The sequence below is a fragment of the Onthophagus taurus genome, chromosome 2, assembly GCF_036711975.1.
Source record: "Onthophagus taurus isolate NC chromosome 2, IU_Otau_3.0, whole genome shotgun sequence".
Classification (NCBI taxonomy): Eukaryota; Metazoa; Arthropoda; class Insecta; order Coleoptera; family Scarabaeidae; genus Onthophagus; species Onthophagus taurus.
Window position 1 is genome coordinate 17,705,114 of NC_091967.1, and position 18,764 is coordinate 17,723,877.

At 38.5% G+C, this 18,764-nt stretch overlaps 1 protein-coding gene across 1 annotated transcript in view; it reads right to left on the bottom strand.

The window, feature by feature from the left end:
• The window catches only part of LOC111414383 (fibrillin-like protein dumpy), a 157,924-nt gene that overhangs the window by 52,027 nt on the left and 87,133 nt on the right, over positions 1 to 18,764 (bottom strand). The window contains 5 exon segments of the mRNA XM_071194412.1: positions 388 to 3,243; positions 3,742 to 3,831; positions 3,898 to 3,972; positions 4,094 to 4,237; positions 4,804 to 18,429. Of these exon segments, the coding sequence (XP_071050513.1) occupies positions 388 to 3,243; positions 3,742 to 3,831; positions 3,898 to 3,972; positions 4,094 to 4,237; positions 4,804 to 18,429 (16,791 nt within the window).

The following is an 18,764-nucleotide window of genomic DNA, read 5'->3' on the forward strand; positions in this document are numbered from 1 at the left end:
GAATATTACAGATTAGTACAAGTTATATTATTAATAGTATCGAGAGATTACGTGGAACACGTTTCGTTTTGCTTGTTGTGCATACATTAATCTTTGTTAGGCGAACGTTATTATTAATATGTTATTCCAAGTTATCTCTGTTTTATGTAATCCTATCATTTGATTCTACTTCATTTACAAATTATATAAAAACTGTTTTTATGTATACATATTATATACATAATATTTTTGATGTTACTATTTACATGTTAAAGGAAACACAAATATTTGCAACAAGAAAAATTATGATGGAATAAATGTACAAATATGAATAAGTTTTTCTATTTTTGTGGAACATTTGAGTTCGACTGGATACATATTCAGTAAATAGTAATTTTATATTAATACCTTGCAAACAATTCGTTTTCGGATCTCCACTATATCCCTCCGGACACATACATATTGCTGCGTGATTATGTACAGTACAGATCGCATTTGACGCACATATTCCCTTTTCAGTGCAAGGGTTAGTGCAAATATTACTTAAGCATGCCTCGTACGGATTACAATCGCGATCAAATTCACACCTTCCTTTAGTTATGTTAGTGTCAACCTCGGTAATGTTTCTACTAGTTTCTATTTCTGCGGTTGTTAGTTGTGTTGGTTCCGTTGAAAATTCAACTGTGTGTGTTAGTGTTGTTGTTTCGGCACCTATTTCTGTTTGTGTGGTTAGTTTTTCTATAGCTGAAGTGGTACTTTCGATTATCGGTTTAGTTTCTTTTGGAATAGTTGTAGGTTGTTGTGCTTCGGTTGTAATTACTGTTTTTGATGTATAACCAGTTGGAGTCTTTTCAGTTCCTTGATCTTCTCTAGGTAGAGGAGTTGTAACCTCTCCAGAAACTGTAGATGTTATTGTTTTTTCAGTGATTTTGGTTGGTGCTGACGTAGTACTTTCTATAACCAGTTCTGTTTCTTTGGGAATAATCGTTTCTTGAAGTCCTTCTGTTGTAATTAGAGTTCGTGATGTATAACTGGTTGGTATTTCTTCCGTTTCTCGCTCCGATTTAGGTGTTGTGCTTGTAAGTTCTTCGGAGATTGCGGGTGTCTTTGTTTCGGTACCAGTGTAAGATTTAAGTGTAGTTTTATATGATATTTCAGTCACCCCGGTTTCAGTTGCTATAGCCTCGTAAGTTGTTGTCGTTTCAACAGGTTTTGTATCTTTTTCTTGCTTCATAGTAGAACTTTCTAACGTAGTTTTTTCCACATGTTGAGTAACTCCTTCTTCTTTAACAGTAGATGTCGATATTGTCGATTCAGGTATAATTGCTGTAGTTACTAAACTTTCAGTAATCTTTTCTGCTTCAGAAGCAGTTTCAGTTATTTCTGTAACAACTTTAGGCGTTACTACTGTTACCGGTACACTAGTTGCTAATTCTTCTATTGTACCTGGTTTAGATGACAGAGTGGTTTTTTCAGAAATCGTGCTAATTTCAGCTTCTATAGTTGGCATTGGTATCGTCTTATCGGTAACACCTTCAATTTTTGTAGTTGGTGATGATTCATAAGATGGATAAGATGCTGTAGTAATTTCTTGAAACTGGGAGCTTTCTTTATCTATAACCGTAGTGAACACTGGTTGAGTTATTTCCATACCTTCCAATGTAGTTCTTGCTTCGGGCACAACTGTTCCGATTTTTTCTGTTAACATTTCTGATGTAACTGTTTTTGTTTCTTCTGTTGTAGGGATTTGTAAAGTAGTTATTTCTTGTGGTAATTGAGTCGTCCTTTCTATAACTTCTTTCGTAGCTGTTACTTCAGGTTCTTTAGAAGTGATGATTTTTGGTGTAAATGTTTCCAGTCCTTCTTTGGTAGTTACTTGTAAAGTAGTTATCTGTTCTGGAAATTGAGTAGTACCGTTTATAACTTCTTCTGTAGTTGCTACTTTAGGTTCTTCAGAAGTGACCGTTTTTCGTGTAACAATTTCCATGCCTTCAGTGGTAGCTACTTGTAAAGTAGTCATCTGTTCTGGAAATTGAGTCGTACCTTTTATAACTTCCTCCGTAGTTGCTACTTTAGGTTCTTCAAAAGTGATCGTTTTTTCTGTAACCGTTTCCATACCTTCAGTGGTAGCTACTTGTAAAGTAGTCATCTGTTCTGGCAATTGGGTCGTACCTTTTATAATTTCTTTCGTAGCTGCTACTTCAGGTTCTTTAGAAGTGACGATTTTTGGTGTAACTGTTTCCAGTACTTCTATGGTAGTTACTTGTAAAGTAGTCATCTGTTTTGGCAATTGAGTCGTACCTTTTATAACTTCTTCTGTAGTTGCTACTTTAGGTTCTTCAGAAGTGATCGTTTTTCCTGTAATCGTTTCTACACCTTCGGTGGTAGCTACTTGTAAAGTAGTCATCTGTTGTGGTAATTCAGTCGTACCTTTTATAACTTCAGGTTCTTTAGAAGTGATAATTTTTGGCGTAACTGTTTCCAGTCCTTCGATGTTAGTAACTTGTACAGTGGTCATCTGCTCTGGTAATTGACTAGTACTTTTCTCGAACTCTTTCGATGTTACTCCAGGCTCTTCTGGAGTGCTTATTTTTTGAGATGTTTCCCTAAATATTTCTGTTGTTATTTCTTTTGACGTTGTTCTAAAACTAGGAATTTCCGTCATAACCGGAACTTCAGAAGTTATTTTCGGCACTTCGGCTTTTAGAACCGTGGTAGCTCGCGTAGTATTTTCCGGAAGTAAAGTTGTTGCGTTTCTTTCGCTTACTAAATCGAATGGTTTCTCAGTTGTAGGACTTGTCAATTCTTTTTCAGGCTTTGTAAAAATTTCAGATGGTTCAGATGTACTTTCAGTTGTTGTTTTTGATGTGCTAGAAGTTATTTCTAGAGGTGGAACCTCATTAATTTCTGGTTCAGGTGTTATAACGGGCGATTTTATCGTGGTTATTTCTTCATCGGTCCTAAATTGTTTTGGTGTTGTTATTACAGTTACTACTTCCTCTTTTATTGTTTCTGTGGTTAGTGGTGGACTAGTAAACTCAAAACCAGGTATTTGCGTTGTGCTTGTTGTTGTTCTATTTGGTAGCACCGGCTTACTGGTATATTCCATTTCAGTTATAGTTGGAGATGATTCAGTGTTATCTGAGATTGTAGCCGTTGTTTCTTCCATTTGTATTGTGGTGTAATTAACTGTTATAGTGGTTATAGGTACTTTAGTTATAGGTGCTTGTGTTTCTGTTAGTGTGGCTGGTGTTGTGCTGGTCTCTGTTATTGTAAAATTATCTAAATTAGTTTAAAACTATATATACAGCTTTCAAACGAAAGTCTTCTATATATGAAAATTGGTTAAAGAAGTAAGTAGAGTAACTGTAGAAAAAATTTAAGTATTTTCCATCACCAATGTTATAAAGCTTTAAATATTTTTGTATAACAAGTGTAGATAAAGGGAAACAAGATGAAAAATCGGGCGGTCTGTGCCATACATAGTACAGGAAAAAAGTTTGCATCATTTGTACATGATTTGAAAATATACAGTATGTATACCTGCGAACTCACATAGTTTCGTACTTTTCTGTACTTTTAGTTCTATATCCAGTCCTTGTGGTTTTATGTATACTTTATTTACTAGATCGTAAACTTCATGAATTGTTAAAGTAGAAAAAAACAATAAATATATTCAGATACATGTTCAGTTAGTTGAATGAAACAGCAACACGTTTAGAGACAGTGAATATGCATATTTTTTCGTGTTTTGCTACTTACCCTTAATGCAAGCTCCGGTTGTTGGGTCACACGCGACCCCAGGTGGGCAATGTTCACACCCAGTTTTAACTCCGGGTGATGTCGAAATGGCTATAATAATAGTATGATCGCGATCATAACAAATACAACACTAAATATTTATATAAAACAGCTTACTTGGTCTGACGCAGTTACAACCATCGCAAATATAACCATATCCTGGACAATCAGTCGCTCTTTGACACTGGCATACTAAAATAAACAGCAAAATAGTTAAAAATAAAACAATTAAAATCTCTCTACATATTTGATTAGTAGTGTATCAATTAAGTTTCGATAATGAATGATTTTGCTCTGGCTATTTACACTGTACCTTTAACGCAAACCGGCTGATGATCTTGAATTTGACAGTCTTGTTGAAGGCTGCATGGATTTGCAACTATGCACGGATTCTGACATTTACCGTATATGCAAGCTTGCTGTGTTGAACATTCCGAATGCGAATGGCATGTTATATCTAATAAAATGAGAAATAATCATATAGAAATGGAAGTTAATAGTGCTGCTTAACAAAGTTATAATCGAACGCTAAAACTTAACAAAGCATATAAGCAATATGAGAAGCAATTTATAAAAAGATCAAAACTATACTCATTAATTAAAATTTAAAATTAAAAGCAATAACCTTCCACCAAAATTTATTATATTACACAAGAGTATATTTTAAAGACGTACCAACACCACAACTATCTAAATATATGTGTCCTAAATCTACTATAATACAGAAGTATTTACATATGTACAGTAGTATAAAAATAACATATGTAATATTCAATAAATAAAAAAAAATAAATAAAAATAAATAGAAAAAGTTCTCGCTGAGAACTTTAAAAAATGGTGATCCGTCAAACTATCGACCATGCATATATATGATGTTGATTGAAAGGTTCCTGTAGTTGGACCTTAATGAAGGACAACTTAGTATTCATCGGTTGTCGTTTGCAACAAGAACATGCTTGTCTGTTCCTTATACATCCACTATTGGGTTGCAAATGCTTTCCTATAAATAACATATACGTTTACCTGGTTCTATTTTGCAATCAACTGTATCCATCGAAACTGATGGGCATAAGCACATTGGCCGATGGTTTTTTACAAAACAATTTACAAGAGATGGACAAGGATCATAAAATGTACAAGGATCGAGGCACACATTTTGTATACAAGTGGAATTATTGATACAATCTGAATCTTCACCACAAGATCCATAAAGATCACCTTCCAATTCGGATGTATCGAACTCTAATGTGCTAGTTTCAACAACTTCATAGTCAGGAGGAACACTCATAGTCCTTCCAGTAGGAGGAAGATACATTGAGGTAGTATATAAAGGAGAAACTGTTGATTCAGTGACAATTACTTCTTCTGTAGTATTTATGGTCGATTTTCCTACTAATTCATCTACAACGCTAACCGAAGCGAACGGTGTTTCAGTAGTTGTTACATTCTCCAATCCGCTTTTCGGCGTAGTGTAGTTATCCGTACTAACTGAAAATGTAGATGATAATGTAGATTCAGTTATATTAATTAATTCTTTAATGGCTGTAACAGTAACGACCACTTCAGATGTAGTCTCCGGCTCTTGTGTTGTTATTTCCGGTACAGTTGTTTCTGTCGACGAATAGATAGGAGTAACTGTTACAATTTTGAAAGATGTTGTGGATGCTTCTTCAGTAATATTTACAACAGAAGATTGAGAGATGTTCATCGGAGTGACCGTCATTACCTTTTCTGTGGTAGATAGTGTTGTGGTCACAAGATCCTCCATACCAGTTGGTAAACTAACTGTAATCATTTCGGTTGTTTTTGGGTATCCAGGAGTCGTTGGATACTCTATAGTAACTCCTGGCGTCATTTCAGCTGCTATTGAAGTTCTTTCCTCATATGGCGTTTCAGTTGGCACTTGTTTAGTTACAACTTCACCAGTCGGTAAAGTAACTGTTACAATTTTAGTTGTTTTTGGGTATCCAGGAGTCGTAGGATACTCCGCAGTAACCCCTGGAGTCATTTCACCTGACGTTGTTGTTTCCTTCTCATATGGTGTTTCAGTTGGTACTTGTTTTGTTACAATTTCACCAGTTGGTAAAGTTACTGTTACAGTTTCAGTTGCTTTTGTGTATCCAGGAGTCGTTGGATACTCTGCAGTAACTCCTGGCGTCATTTCAGCTGACGTTGTTGTTTCTTTCACATATGGCGGTTCAGTTGGTATTTGCTTTGTTACAATTTTACCAGTCGGTAAAGTAACTGTTACAGTTTTAGTTGTTTTTGGGTATCCAGGAGTCACTGGATACTCTGCAGTAACTCCTGGCGTCATTTCAGCTGACCTTGTTGTTTCTATCTCATATGGCGTTTCAGTTGGTACTTGTTTTGTTACAGTTTCACCAGTTGGTAAAGTCACTGTTACAATTTTAGTTGTTTTTGGGTATCCAGGAGTCGTAGGATACTCTGCAGTAACCCCTGGCGTCATTTCACCTGACGTTGTTTTTTCCTTCTCATATGGTGTTTCGGTCGGTATTTGTTTTGTTACAGTTTCACCAGTTGGTAAAGTAACTGTTACAATTTTACTTGTTATTGGGTATCCAGGAGTCGTAGGATACTCTGCAGTAACTCCTGTCGTCATTTCAGCTGACGTTGTTTCTTTCTCATATGGCGCTTCAGTTGGTACTTGTTTTGTTACAACTTCACCAGTTGGTAAAGTAACTGTTACAATTTTACTTGTTATTGGGTATCCAGGAGTCGTAGGATACTCTGCAGTAACTCCTGTCGTCATTTCAGCTGACGTTGTTGTTTCTTTCTCATATGGCGCTTCAGTTGGTACTTGTTTTGTTACAACTTCACCAGTTGGTAAAGTAACTGTTACAATTTTAGTTGTTATTGGGTATCCAGGAGTCGTAGGATACTCTGCAGTAACTCCTGGAGTCATTTCAGCTGACGTTTTTGTTTCCTTCTCATATGGCGTTTCAGTTAGCACTTGTTTTGTTACAACTTCACCAGTCGGTAAAGTAACTGTTACAATTTTAGTTGTTTCTGTGTATCCAGGAGTCGTTGGATACTCTGCAGTAACTCCTGGCGTCATTTCAGCTGACGTTGTTGTTTCTATCTCATATGGCGTTTCAGTTGGTACTTGTTTTGTTACAACTTCACCAGTTAGTAAAGTAACTGTTACAATTTTAGTTGTTGTTGGGTATCCAGGAGTCGTAGGATACTCTGTAGTAACTCCTTGCGCCATTTCAGCTGACGTTGTTGTTTCTTTCTCATATGGCGCTTCAGTTGGTTCTTGTTTTGTTACAATTTCACCAGTTGGTAAAGTTACTGTTACAGTTTCAGTTGCTTTTGTGTATCCAGGAGTCGTTGGATACTCTGCAGTAACTCCTGGCGTAATTTCAGCTGACCTTGTTGTTTCTATCTCATATGGCGTTTCAGTTGGTACTTGTTTTGTTACAACTTCACCAGTTGGTAAAGTAACTGTTACAATTTTAGTTGTTATTGGGTATCCAGGAGTCGTAGGATACTCTGCAGTAACTCCTGGCGTTATTTCAGCTGACGGTTTTGTTTCCATCTCATATGGTGTTTCGGATGGTACTTGTTTTGTTACAATTTCACCAGATGGTAAAGTTACTGTTACAGTTTCAGTTGTTTCTGTGTATCCAGGAGTCGTTGGATACTCTGCAGTAACTCCTGGCGTTACTTCAGCTGACGTTGTTGTTTCTACCTTATATGGCGTTTCAGTTGGTACTTGTTTTGTTACAACTTCACCAGTTGGTAAAGTAACTGTTACAATTTTAGTTGTTATTGGGTATCCAGGAGTCGTAGGATACTCTGCAGTAGCCCCTGGCGTCATTTCACCTGACGTTGTTGTTTCCTTCTCATATGGTGTTTCAGTTGGTACTTGTTTTGTTACAGTTTCACCAGTTGGCAAAGTCACTGTTACAATTTTAGTTGTTTTTGGGTATCCAGGAGTCGTAGGATACTCTGCAGTAACCCCTGGCGTCATTTCACCTGACGTTGTTGTTTCCTTCTCATATGGTGTTTCGGTCGGTATTTGTTTTGTTACAGTTTCACCAGTTGGTACAGTAACTGTTACAATTTTACTTGTTATTGGGTATCCAGAAGTCGTAGGATACTCTGCAGTAACTCCTGTCGTCATTTCAGCTGACGTTGTTGTTTCTTTCTCATATGGCGCTTCAGTTGGTACTTGTTTTGTTACAACTTCACCAGTTGGTAAAGTAACTGTTACAATTTTAGTTGTTATTGGGTATCCAGGAGTCGTAGGATACTCTGCAGTAACTCCTGGCGTCATTTCAGCTGACGTTTTTGTTTCCTTCTCATATGGCGTTTCAGTTAGCACTTGTTTTGTTACAACTTCACCAGTCGGTAAAGTAACTGTTACAATTTTAGTTGTTTTTGAGTATCCAGGAGTCGTAGGATACTTTGCAGTAACTCCTGGCGTCATTTCAGCTGCCGCTGTTGTTTCTATCTCATGTGGCGTTTCAGTTGGTACTTGTTTTGTTACAACTTCACCAGTTGGTAAAGTAACTGTTACTATTTTAGTTGTTCTTGGGTATCCAGGAGTCGTAGGATACTCTGCAGTAACTCCTGGCGTCATTTCAACTGACGTTGACGGTTCCTTCTCATATGGTGTTTCAGTTGGCACTTGTTTTGTTACAACTTCACCAGTTGCTAAAGTAACTGTTACAGTTTTAGTTGTTTTTGGGTATCCAGAGGTCGTTGTATACTCTGCGGTAACTCCTGGCGTCATTTCAGCTGACGTTGTTGTTTCCTTCTCATATGGTGTTTCGGTTGGTACTTGTTTTGTTACAATTTCACCAGTTGGTAAAGTTACTGTTACAGTTTCAGTTGTTTTTGTGTATCCAGGAGTCGTTGGATACTCTGCAGTAACTCCTGGCGTCATTTCAGCTGACGTTGTTTTTTCTTTCTCATATGGCGCTTCAGTTGGTACTTGTTTTGTTACAACTTCACCAGTTGGTAAAGTAACTGTTACAGTTTCAGTTGATTTTGGGTATCCAGGAGTCGTAGGATACTCTGCAGTAACTCCTGGCGTCATTTCAGCTGACGTTGTTTTTTCTTTCTCATATGGCGCTTCAGTTGGTACTTGTTTTGTTACAACTTCACCAGTTGGTAAAGTAAATGTTACAGTTTCAGTAGCTTTTGGGTATCCAGGAGTCGTTGGATAGTCTGCAGTAACTCCTGGCGTCATTTCAGCTGACGTTGTTTTTTCTTTCTCATATGGCGCTTCAGTTGGTACTAGTTTTGTTACAACTTCACCAGTTGGTAAAGTAACTGTTACTATTTTAGTTGTTCTTGGGTATCCAGGAGTCGTAGGATATTCTGCAGTAACTCCTGGCGTCATTTCAACTGACGTTGATGTTTCCTTCTCATATGGTGTTTCGGTTGGTACTTGTTTTGTTACAATTTCGCCAGTTGGTAAAGTTACTGTTACAGTTTCAGTTGTTTTTGTGTATCCAGGAGTCGTTGGATACTCTGCAGTAACTCCTGGCGTCATTTCAGCTGACGTTGTTTTTTCTTTCTCATATGGCGCTTCAGTTGGTACTTGTTTTGTTACAACTTCACCAGTTGGTAAAGTAACTGTTACAGTTTCAGTTGATTTTGGGTATCCAGGAGTCGTAGGATAGTCTGCAGTAACTCCTGGCGTCATTTCAGCTGACGTTGTTTTTTCTTTCTCATATGGCGCTTCAGTTGGTACTAGTTTTGTTACAACTTCACCAGTTGGTAAAGTAACTGTTACTATTTTAGTTGTTCTTGGGTATCCAGGAGTCGTAGGATATTCTGCAGTAACTCCTGGCGTCATTTCAACTGACGTTGATGTTTCCTTCTCATATGGTGTTTCGGTTGGTACTTGTTTTGTTACAATTTCGCCAGTTGGTAAAGTTACTGTTACAGTTTCAGTTGTTTTTGTGTATCCAGGAGTCGTTGGATACTCTGCAGTAACTCCTGGCGTCATTTCAGCTGACGTTGTTTTTTCTTTCTCATATGGCGCTTCAGTTGGTACTTGTTTTGTTACAACTTCACCAGTTGGTAAAGTAAATGCTACAGTTTCAGTTGCTTTTGGGTATCCAGGAGTCGTTGGATACTCTGCAGTAACTCCTGGCGTAATTTCAGCCGACGTTGTTTTTTCTTTCTCATATGGCGCTTCAGTTGGTACTTGTTTTGTTACAACTTCACCAGTCGGTAAAGAAACTGTTACAATTTTAGTTGTTTTTGGGTATTCAGGAGTCGTTGGATACTCTGCAGTAACTCCTGGCGTCATTTCAACTGACGTTGATGTTTCCTTCTCATATGGTGTTTCGCTTGATACTTGTTTTGTTACAATTTCACCAGTTGGTAAAGTTACTGTTACTGTTTCAGTTGTTTTTGTGTATCCAGGAGTCGTTGGATACTCTGCAGTAACTCCTGGCGTCATTTCAGCTGACGTTGTTTTTTCTTTCTCATATGGCGCTTCAGTTGGTACTTGTTTTGTTACAACTTCACCAGTTGGTAAAGTAAATGCTACAGTTTCAGTTGCTTTTGGGTATCCAGGAGTCGTTGGATACTCTGCAGTAACTCCTGGCGTAATTTCAGCTGACATTGTTTTTTCTTTCTCATATGGCGCTTCAGTTGGTACTTGTTTTGTTACAACTTCACCAGTCGGTAAAGAAACTGTTACAATTTTAGTTGTTTTTGGGTATTCAGGAGTCGTTGGATACTCTGCAGTAACTCCTGGCGTAATTTCAGCTGACCTTGTTGTTTCTATCTCATATGGCGTTTCAGTTGGTACTTGTTTTGTTACAACTTCACCAGTTGGTAAAGTAACTGTTACAATTTTAGTTGTTATTGGGTATCCAGGGGTCGTAGGATACTCTGCAGTAACTCCTGGCGTCATTTCAGCTGACGTTGTTTTTTCTTTCTCATATGGCGCTTCAGTTGGTACTTGTTTTGTTACAACTTCACCAGTTGGTAAAGTAAATGTTACAGTTTCAGTAGCTTTTGGGTATCCAGGAGTCGTTGGATACTCTGCAGTAACTCCTGGCGTCATTTCAGCTGACGTTGTTTTTTCTTTCTCATATGGCGCTTCAGTTGGTACTTGTTTTGTTACAACTTCACCAGTTGGTAAAGTAACTGTTACTATTTTAGTTGTTCTTGGGTATCCAGGAGTCGTAGGATATTCTGCAGTAACTCCTGGCGTCATTTCAACTGACGTTGATGTTTCCTTCTCATATGGTGTTTCGGTTGGTACTTGTATTGTTACAATTTCACCAGTTGGTAAAGTTACTGTTACAGTTTCAGTTGTTTTTGTGTATCCAGGAGTCGTTGGATACTCTGCAGTAACTCCTGGCGTCATTTCAGCTGACGTTGTTTTTTCTTTCTCATATGGCGCTTCAGTTGGTACTTGTTTTGTTACAGTTTCAGTTGATTTTGTGTATCCAGGAGACGTTGGATACTCTGCAGTAACTCCTGGCGTCATTTCAGCTGACGTTGTTTTTTCTTTCTCATATGGCGCTTCAGTTGGTACTTGTTTTGTTACAACTTCACCAGTTGGTAAAGTAACTGTTACAATTTTAGTTGTTTTTGGGTATTCAGGAGTCGTTGGATACTCTGCAGTAACTCCTGGCGTCATTTCAACTGACGTTGATGTTTCCTTCTCATATGGTGTTTCGGTTGGTACTTGTTTTGTTACAATTTCACCAGTTGGTAAAGTTACTGTTACTGTTTCAGTTGTTTCTGTGTATCCAGGAGTCGTTGGATACTCTGCAGTAATTCCTGGCGTCATTTCAGCTGACGTTGTTTTTTCTTTCTCATATGGCGCTTCAGTTGGTACTTGTTTTGTTACAACTTCACCAGTTGGTAAAGTAACTGTTACTATTTTAGTTGTTCTTGGGTATCCAGGAGTCGTAGGATATTCTGCAGTAACTCCTGGCGTCATTTCAACTGACGTTGATGTTTCCTTCTCATATGGTGTTTCGGTTGGTACTTGTTTTGTTACATTTTCACCAGTTGGTAAAGTTACTGTTACAGTTTCAGTTGTTTTTGTGTATCCAGGAGTCGTTGGATACTCTGCAGTAACTCCTGGCGTCATTTCAGCTGACGTTGTTTTTTCTTTCTCATATGGCGCTTCAGTTGGTACTTGTTTTGTTACAACTTCACCAGTTGGTAAAGTAAATGCTACAGTTTCAGTTGCTTTTGGGTATCCAGGAGTCGTTGGATACTCTGCAGTAACTCCTGGCGTAATTTCAGCCGACGTTGTTTTTTCTTTCTCATATGGCGCTTCAGTTGGTACTTGTTTTGTTACAACTTCACCAGTCGGTAAAGAAACTGTTACAATTTTAGTTGTTTTTGGGTATTCAGGAGTCGTTGGATACTCTGCAGTAACTCCTGGCGTCATTTCAACTGACGTTGATGTTTCCTTCTCATATGGTGTTTCGCTTGATACTTGTTTTGTTACAATTTCACCAGTTGGTAAAGTTACTGTTACTGTTTCAGTTGTTTTTGTGTATCCAGGAGTCGTTGGATACTCTGCAGTAACTCCTGGCGTCATTTCAGCTGACGTTGTTTTTTCTTTCTCATATGGCGCTTCAGTTGGTACTTGTTTTGTTACAACTTCACCAGTTGGTAAAGTAAATGCTACAGTTTCAGTTGCTTTTGGGTATCCAGGAGTCGTTGGATACTCTGCAGTAACTCCTGGCGTAATTTCAGCTGACGTTGTTTTTTCTTTCTCATATGGCGCTTCAGTTGGTACTTGTTTTGTTACAACTTCACCAGTCGGTAAAGAAACTGTTACAATTTTAGTTGTTTTTGGGTATTCAGGAGTCGTTGGATACTCTGCAGTAACTCCTGGCGTAATTTCAGCTGACCTTGTTGTTTCTATCTCATATGGCGTTTCAGTTGGTATTTGTTTTGTTACAACTTCACCAGTTGGTAAAGTAACTGTTACAATTTTAGTTGTTATTGGGTATCCAGGAGTCGTAGGATACTCTGCAGTAACTCCTGGCGTTATTTCAGCTGACGGTTTTGTTTCAATCTCATATGGTGTTTCGGATGGTACTTGTTTTGTTACAATTTCACCAGATGGTAAAGTTACTGTTACAGTTTCAGTTGTTTCTGTGTATCCAGGAGTCGTTGGATACTCTGCAGTAACTCCTGGCGTTACTTCAGCTGACGTTGTTGTTTCTACCTCATATGGCGTTTCAGTTGGTACTTGTTTTGTTACAACTTCACCAGTTGGTAAAGTCACTGTTACAATTTTAGTTGTTTTTGGGTATCCAGGAGTCGTAGGATACTCTGCAGTAGCCCCTGGCGTCATTTCACCTGACGTTGTTGTTTCCTTCTCATATGGTGTTTCAGTTGGTACTTGTTTTGTTACAGTTTCACCAGTTGGCAAAGTCACTGTTACAATTTTAGTTGTTTTTGGGTATCCAGGAGTCGTAGGATACTCTGCAGTAACCCCTGGCGTCATTTCACCTGACGTTGTTCTTTCCTTCTCATACGGTGTTTCGGTCCGTATTTGTTTTGTTACGGTTTCACCAGTTGGTAAAGTAACTGTTACAGTTTTACTTGTTATTGGGTATCCAGGAGTCGTAGGATACTCTGCAGTAACTCCTGTCGTCATTTCAGCTGACGTTGTTGTTTCTTTCTCATATGGCGCTTCAGTTGGTACTTGTTTTGTTACAACTTCACCAGTTGGTAAAGTAACTGTTACAATTTTAGTTGTTATTGGGTATCCAGGAGTCGTAGGATACTCTGCAGTAACTCCTGGCGTCATTTCAGCTGACGTTTTTGTTTCCTTCTCATATGACGTTTCGGTTGGTACTTGTTTTGTTACAATTTCACCAGTTGGTAAAGTTACTGTTACAGTTTCAGTTGTTTTTGTGTATCCAGGAGTCGTTGGATACTCTGCAGTAACTCCTGGCGTCATTTCAGCTGACGTTGTTGTTTCTTTCACATATGGCGGTTCAGTTGGTATTTGCTTTGTTACAATTTCACCAGTCGGTAAAGTAACTGTTACAGTTTTAGTTGTTTTTGGGTATCCAGGAGTCACTGGATACTCTGCAGTAACTCCTGGCGTCATTTCAGCTGACCTTGTTGTTTCTATCTCATATGGCGTTTCAGTTGGTACTTGTTCTGTTACAGTTTCACCAGTTGGTAAAGTCACTGTTACAATTTTAGTTGTTTTTGGGTATCCAGGAGTCGTAGGATACTCTGCAGTAACCCCTGGCGTCATTTCACCTGACGTTGTTTTTTCTTTCTCATATGGCGCTTCAGTTGGTACTTGTTTTGTTACAGTTTCACCAGTTGGTAAAGTAACTGTTACAATTTTACTTGTTATTGGGTATCCAGGAGTCGTAGGATACTCTGCAGTAACTCCTGTCGTCATTTCAGCTGACGTTGTTGTTTCTTTCTCATATGGCGCTTCAGTTGGTACTTGTTTTGTTACAACTTCACCAGTTGGTAAAGTAACTGTTACAATTTTAGTTGTTATTGGGTATCCAGGAGTCGTAGGATACTCTGCAGTGACTCCTGGCGTCATTTCAGCTGACGTTGTTGTTTCTTTCTCATATGGCGCTTCAGTTGGTACTTGTTTTGTTACAACTTCACCAGTCGGTAAAGTAACTGTTACAATTTTAGTTGTTTTTGGGTACTCAGGAGTCGTTGGATACTCTGCAGTAACTCCTGGCGTCATTTCAACTGACGTTGATGTTTCCTTCTCATATGGTGTTTCGCTTGGTACTTGTTTTGTTACAATTTCACCAGTTGGTAAAGTTACTGTTACTGTTTCAGTTGTTTCTGTGTATCCAGGAGTCGTTGGATACTCTGCAGTAATTCCTGGCGTCATTTTAGCTGACGTTGTTTTTTCTTTCTCATATGGCGCTTCAGTTGGTACTTGTTTTGCTACAACTTCACCAGTTGGTAAAGTAACTGTTACTATTTTAGTTGTTCTTGGGTATCCAGGAGTGGTAGGATATTCTGCAGTAACTCCTGGCGTCATTTCAACTGACGTTGATGTTTCCTTCTCATATGGTGTTTCGGTTGGTACTTGTTTTGTTACAATTTCACCAGTTGGTAAAGTTACTGTTACAGTTTCAGTTGTTTTTGTGTATCCAGGAGTCGTTGGATACTCTGCTGTAACTCCTGGCGTCATTTCAGCTGACGTTGTTTTTTCTTTCTCATATGGCGCTTCAGTTGGTACTTGTTTTGCTACAACTTCACCAGTTGGTAAAGTAAATGCTACAGTTTCAGTTGCTTTTGGGTATCCAGGAGTCGTTGGATACTCTGCAGTAACTCCTGGCGTAATTTCAGCTGACGTTGTTTTTTCTTTCTCATATGGCGCTTCAGTTGGTACTTGTTTTGTTACAACTTCACCAGTCGGTAAAGAAACTGTTACAATTTTAGTTGTTTTTGGGTATTCAGGAGTCGTTGGATACTCTGCAGTAACTTCTGGCGTCATTTCAACTGACGTTGATGTTTCCTTCTCATATGGTGTTTCGCTTGGTACTTGTTTTGTTACAATTTCACCAGTTGGTAAAATTACTGTTACTGTTTCAGTTGTTTTTGTGTATCCAGGAGTCGTTGGATACTCTGCAGTAATTCCTGGCGTCATTTCAGCTGACGTTGTTTTTTCTTTCTCATATGGCGCGTCAGTTGGTACTTGTTTTGTTACAACTTCACCAGTTGGTAAAGTAAATGTTACAGTTTCAGTTGCTTTTGGGTATCCAGGAGTCGTTGGATACTCTGCAGTAACTCCTGGCGTCATTTCAGCTGACGTTGTTTTTTCTTTCTCATATGGCGCTTCAGTTGGTACTTGTTTTGTTACAACTTCACCAGTTGGTAAAGTAAATGTTACAGTTTCAGTTGCTTTTGGGTATCCAGGAGTCGTTGGATACTCTGCAGTAATTCCTGGAGTCATTTCAGCTGACGTTGTTTTTTCTTTCTCATATGGCGCTTCAGTTGGTACTTGTTTTGTTACAACTTCACCAGTCGGTAAAGTAACTGTTACAATTTTAGTTGTTTTTGGGTATTCAGGAGTCGTTGGATACTCTGCAGTAACTCCTGGCGTCATTTCAACTGACGTTGATGTTTCCTTCTCATATGGTGTTTCGCTTGGTACTTGTTTTGTTATAATTTCACCTGTCGGTAAAGTTACTGTTACAGTTTCAGTTGTTTTTGTGTATCCAGGAGTCGTTGGATACTCTGCAGTAACTCCTGGCGTCATTTCAGCTGATGTTGTTTTTTCTTTCTCATATGGCGCTTCAGTAGGTACTTGTTTTGTTACAACTTCACCAGTTGGTAAAGTAAATGTTACAGTTTCAGTTGCTTTTGGGTATCCAGGAGTCGTTGGATACTCTGCAGTAACTCCTGGCGTCATTTCAGCTGACGTTGTTTTTTCTTTTTCGTATGGCGTTTCAGTTGGTACTTGTTTTGTTACAACTTCACCAGTTGGTAAAGTAAATGTAACAGTTTCAGTTGCTTTTGGGTATCCAGGAGTCGTAGGATACTCTGCAGTAACTCCTGGCGTCATTTCAGCTGACGTTGTTTTTTCTTTCTCATATGGCGCTTCAGTTGGTACTTGTTTTGTTACAACTTCACCAGTCGGTAAAGTAACTGTTACAATTTTAGTTGTTTTTAGGTATTCAGGAGTCGTTGGATACTCTGCAGTAACTCCTGGCGTCATTTCAACTGACGTTGATGTTTCCTTCTCATATGGTGTTTCGCTTGGTACTTGTTTTGTTACAATTTCACCAGTTGGTAAAGTTACTGTTACAGTTTCAGTTGTTTTTGTGTATCCAGGAGTCGTTGGATACTCTGCAGTAACTCCTGGCGTCATTTCAGCTGACGTTGTTTTTTCTTTCTCATATGGCGCTTCAGTTGGTACTTGTTTTGTTACAACTTCACCAGTTGGTAAAGTAGCTGTTACAGTTTTAGTTGTTTTTGTGTATCCAGGAGTCGTGGGATACTCTGTAGTAACTCCTGGCGTCATTTCAGCTGACGTTGTTGTTTCCTTCTCATATGGTGTTCCGGTTGGTACTTGTTTTGTTATAACTTCACCAGTTGGTAAAGTAACTGTTACGACTTTAGTTGTTATTGGGTATCCGGGAGTCGTAGGATACTCTGCAGTTACTCCGGGCGTCATTTCAGCTGACGTTGTTGTTTCCTTCTCATATGATGTTTCAGTGGGCACTTGTTTTGTTACAACTTCACCAGTCGGTAAAGTAACTGTTACAGTTTTAGTTGTTTTTGGGTATCCAGGAGTCGTTGGATACTCTGCAGTAACTCCTGGCGTCATTTCAGCTGACGTCGTTGTTTCCTTCTGATATGGTGTTCCGGTTGGTACTTGTTTTGTTATAACTTCACCAGTTGGTAAAGTAACTGTTACAACTTTAGTTGTTGGTGGGTATCCATGTGTCGTAGGATACTCTGCAGTAACTCCGGGCATCATTTCAGCTGACGTTGTTGTTTCCTTCTCATATGATGTTTCCGTGGGCACTTGTTTTGTTACAACTTCACCAGTCGGTAAAGTAACTGTTACAATTTTAGTTGTTCTTAAGTATCCAGGAGTAGTAGGATACTCTGCAGTAACTTCTGGCGTCATTTCAGCTGACGTTGTTGTTTCCTTCTCATATGGTGTTTCAGTGGGCACTTGTTTTGTTACAACTTCACCAGTTGGTAAAGTAACTGTTACAATTTTAGTTGTTTTTGGGTATCCGGGAGTCGTTGGATACTCTGCAGTAACTCCAGGCGTCAGTTCAGCTAACGTTGGTGTTTCCTTCCCATATGGTGTTTCAGTTGGCACTTCTTTTGTTACAACTTCACCAGTCGGTAAAGTAACTGTTACAGTTTTAGTTGTTTTTGGGTATGTAGGAGTCGTTGGATACTCTGCAGTAACTCCTGGAGTCATTTCAGCTGATGTTGACGTTTCCTTCTCATATGGAGTTTCAGTTGGTAGTGTTGTTGTTACAATTTCACCAGTTGGTAAAGTTACTGTTACAGATTTTACTGAGGTTGCCGGATATTCTGTGCTAATTCCTGGTGATATTTCTTTTCTCGTTGATGTTTCGACTTCCAATGCCGTTTCAGTTGTTACGTCACCTATTGATAACGTAGTCCTCTCGTATTTACTTGTTTTATCGTATTCTGCTGTCGTTGTAATATTGTCGGTCAGTGTTTGTGTAGATTTTTCTGGTGTTACTATCATAAGCTTTTGTGTAGTAGTTGTTTCCGAAATATGTTCAGGAGTGTATGCTATTGGAGTAATTGTTATGTCTTCGGCAGTAGTTGGTATGATTGTGGTTTCAGGTAAAACAGTTGTTATTGCGGCCGTGATTATTTCATCTCCAGCTACTGTTGATTTTGTTCTTGCTTCAATATCAGGATATACTTTTGTGACCATAGGCGTAATTGTTGTGCCTTTGGTGATGTTCATTGGTAATGTGGTTGGAATTGTTACGGGAAGGGATGGAAAACATTCAATGAGTGGATCGCCTTTGTATCCTTTGGGGCAGATACAAAGTGGCTTATGTGCTTGAGCCCTACAAATGGCGGTTTTACCGCATTTGTTTATGCAAATGTCTACGCATTCACCTCTAATACAGGTTTCTGTTTGTGTACAATCCAATTCCGTTGTGCAGGTCAAATTTGCTGTGAATTATAATACATAAACGTACAACAATTTACAAAAATATGTACAAAATAAACTGGAATTAGTAATATTCAGCCATTAAAGAAATAAATTCGTAGGGTTAATGCGTACATAAAGGTGAAAGAAAGAAGAAGGCGTAAATTATCTACCGTCGAAAAATAGAAGACGTAAGTGGTAGAAATTGTAGAAAGGAAGTAAAAGAAAATGTAGTTGTTTTGGGTAGTATGTTTAATAGTTGGTTCGCTCCAAGTTTTTATGCATATCTTTTATTTTATCTTTTCATTAAGTTTTGAAGAAAGTTTCACGCCAAGTGTATATTGGCTGTGTGTACAGT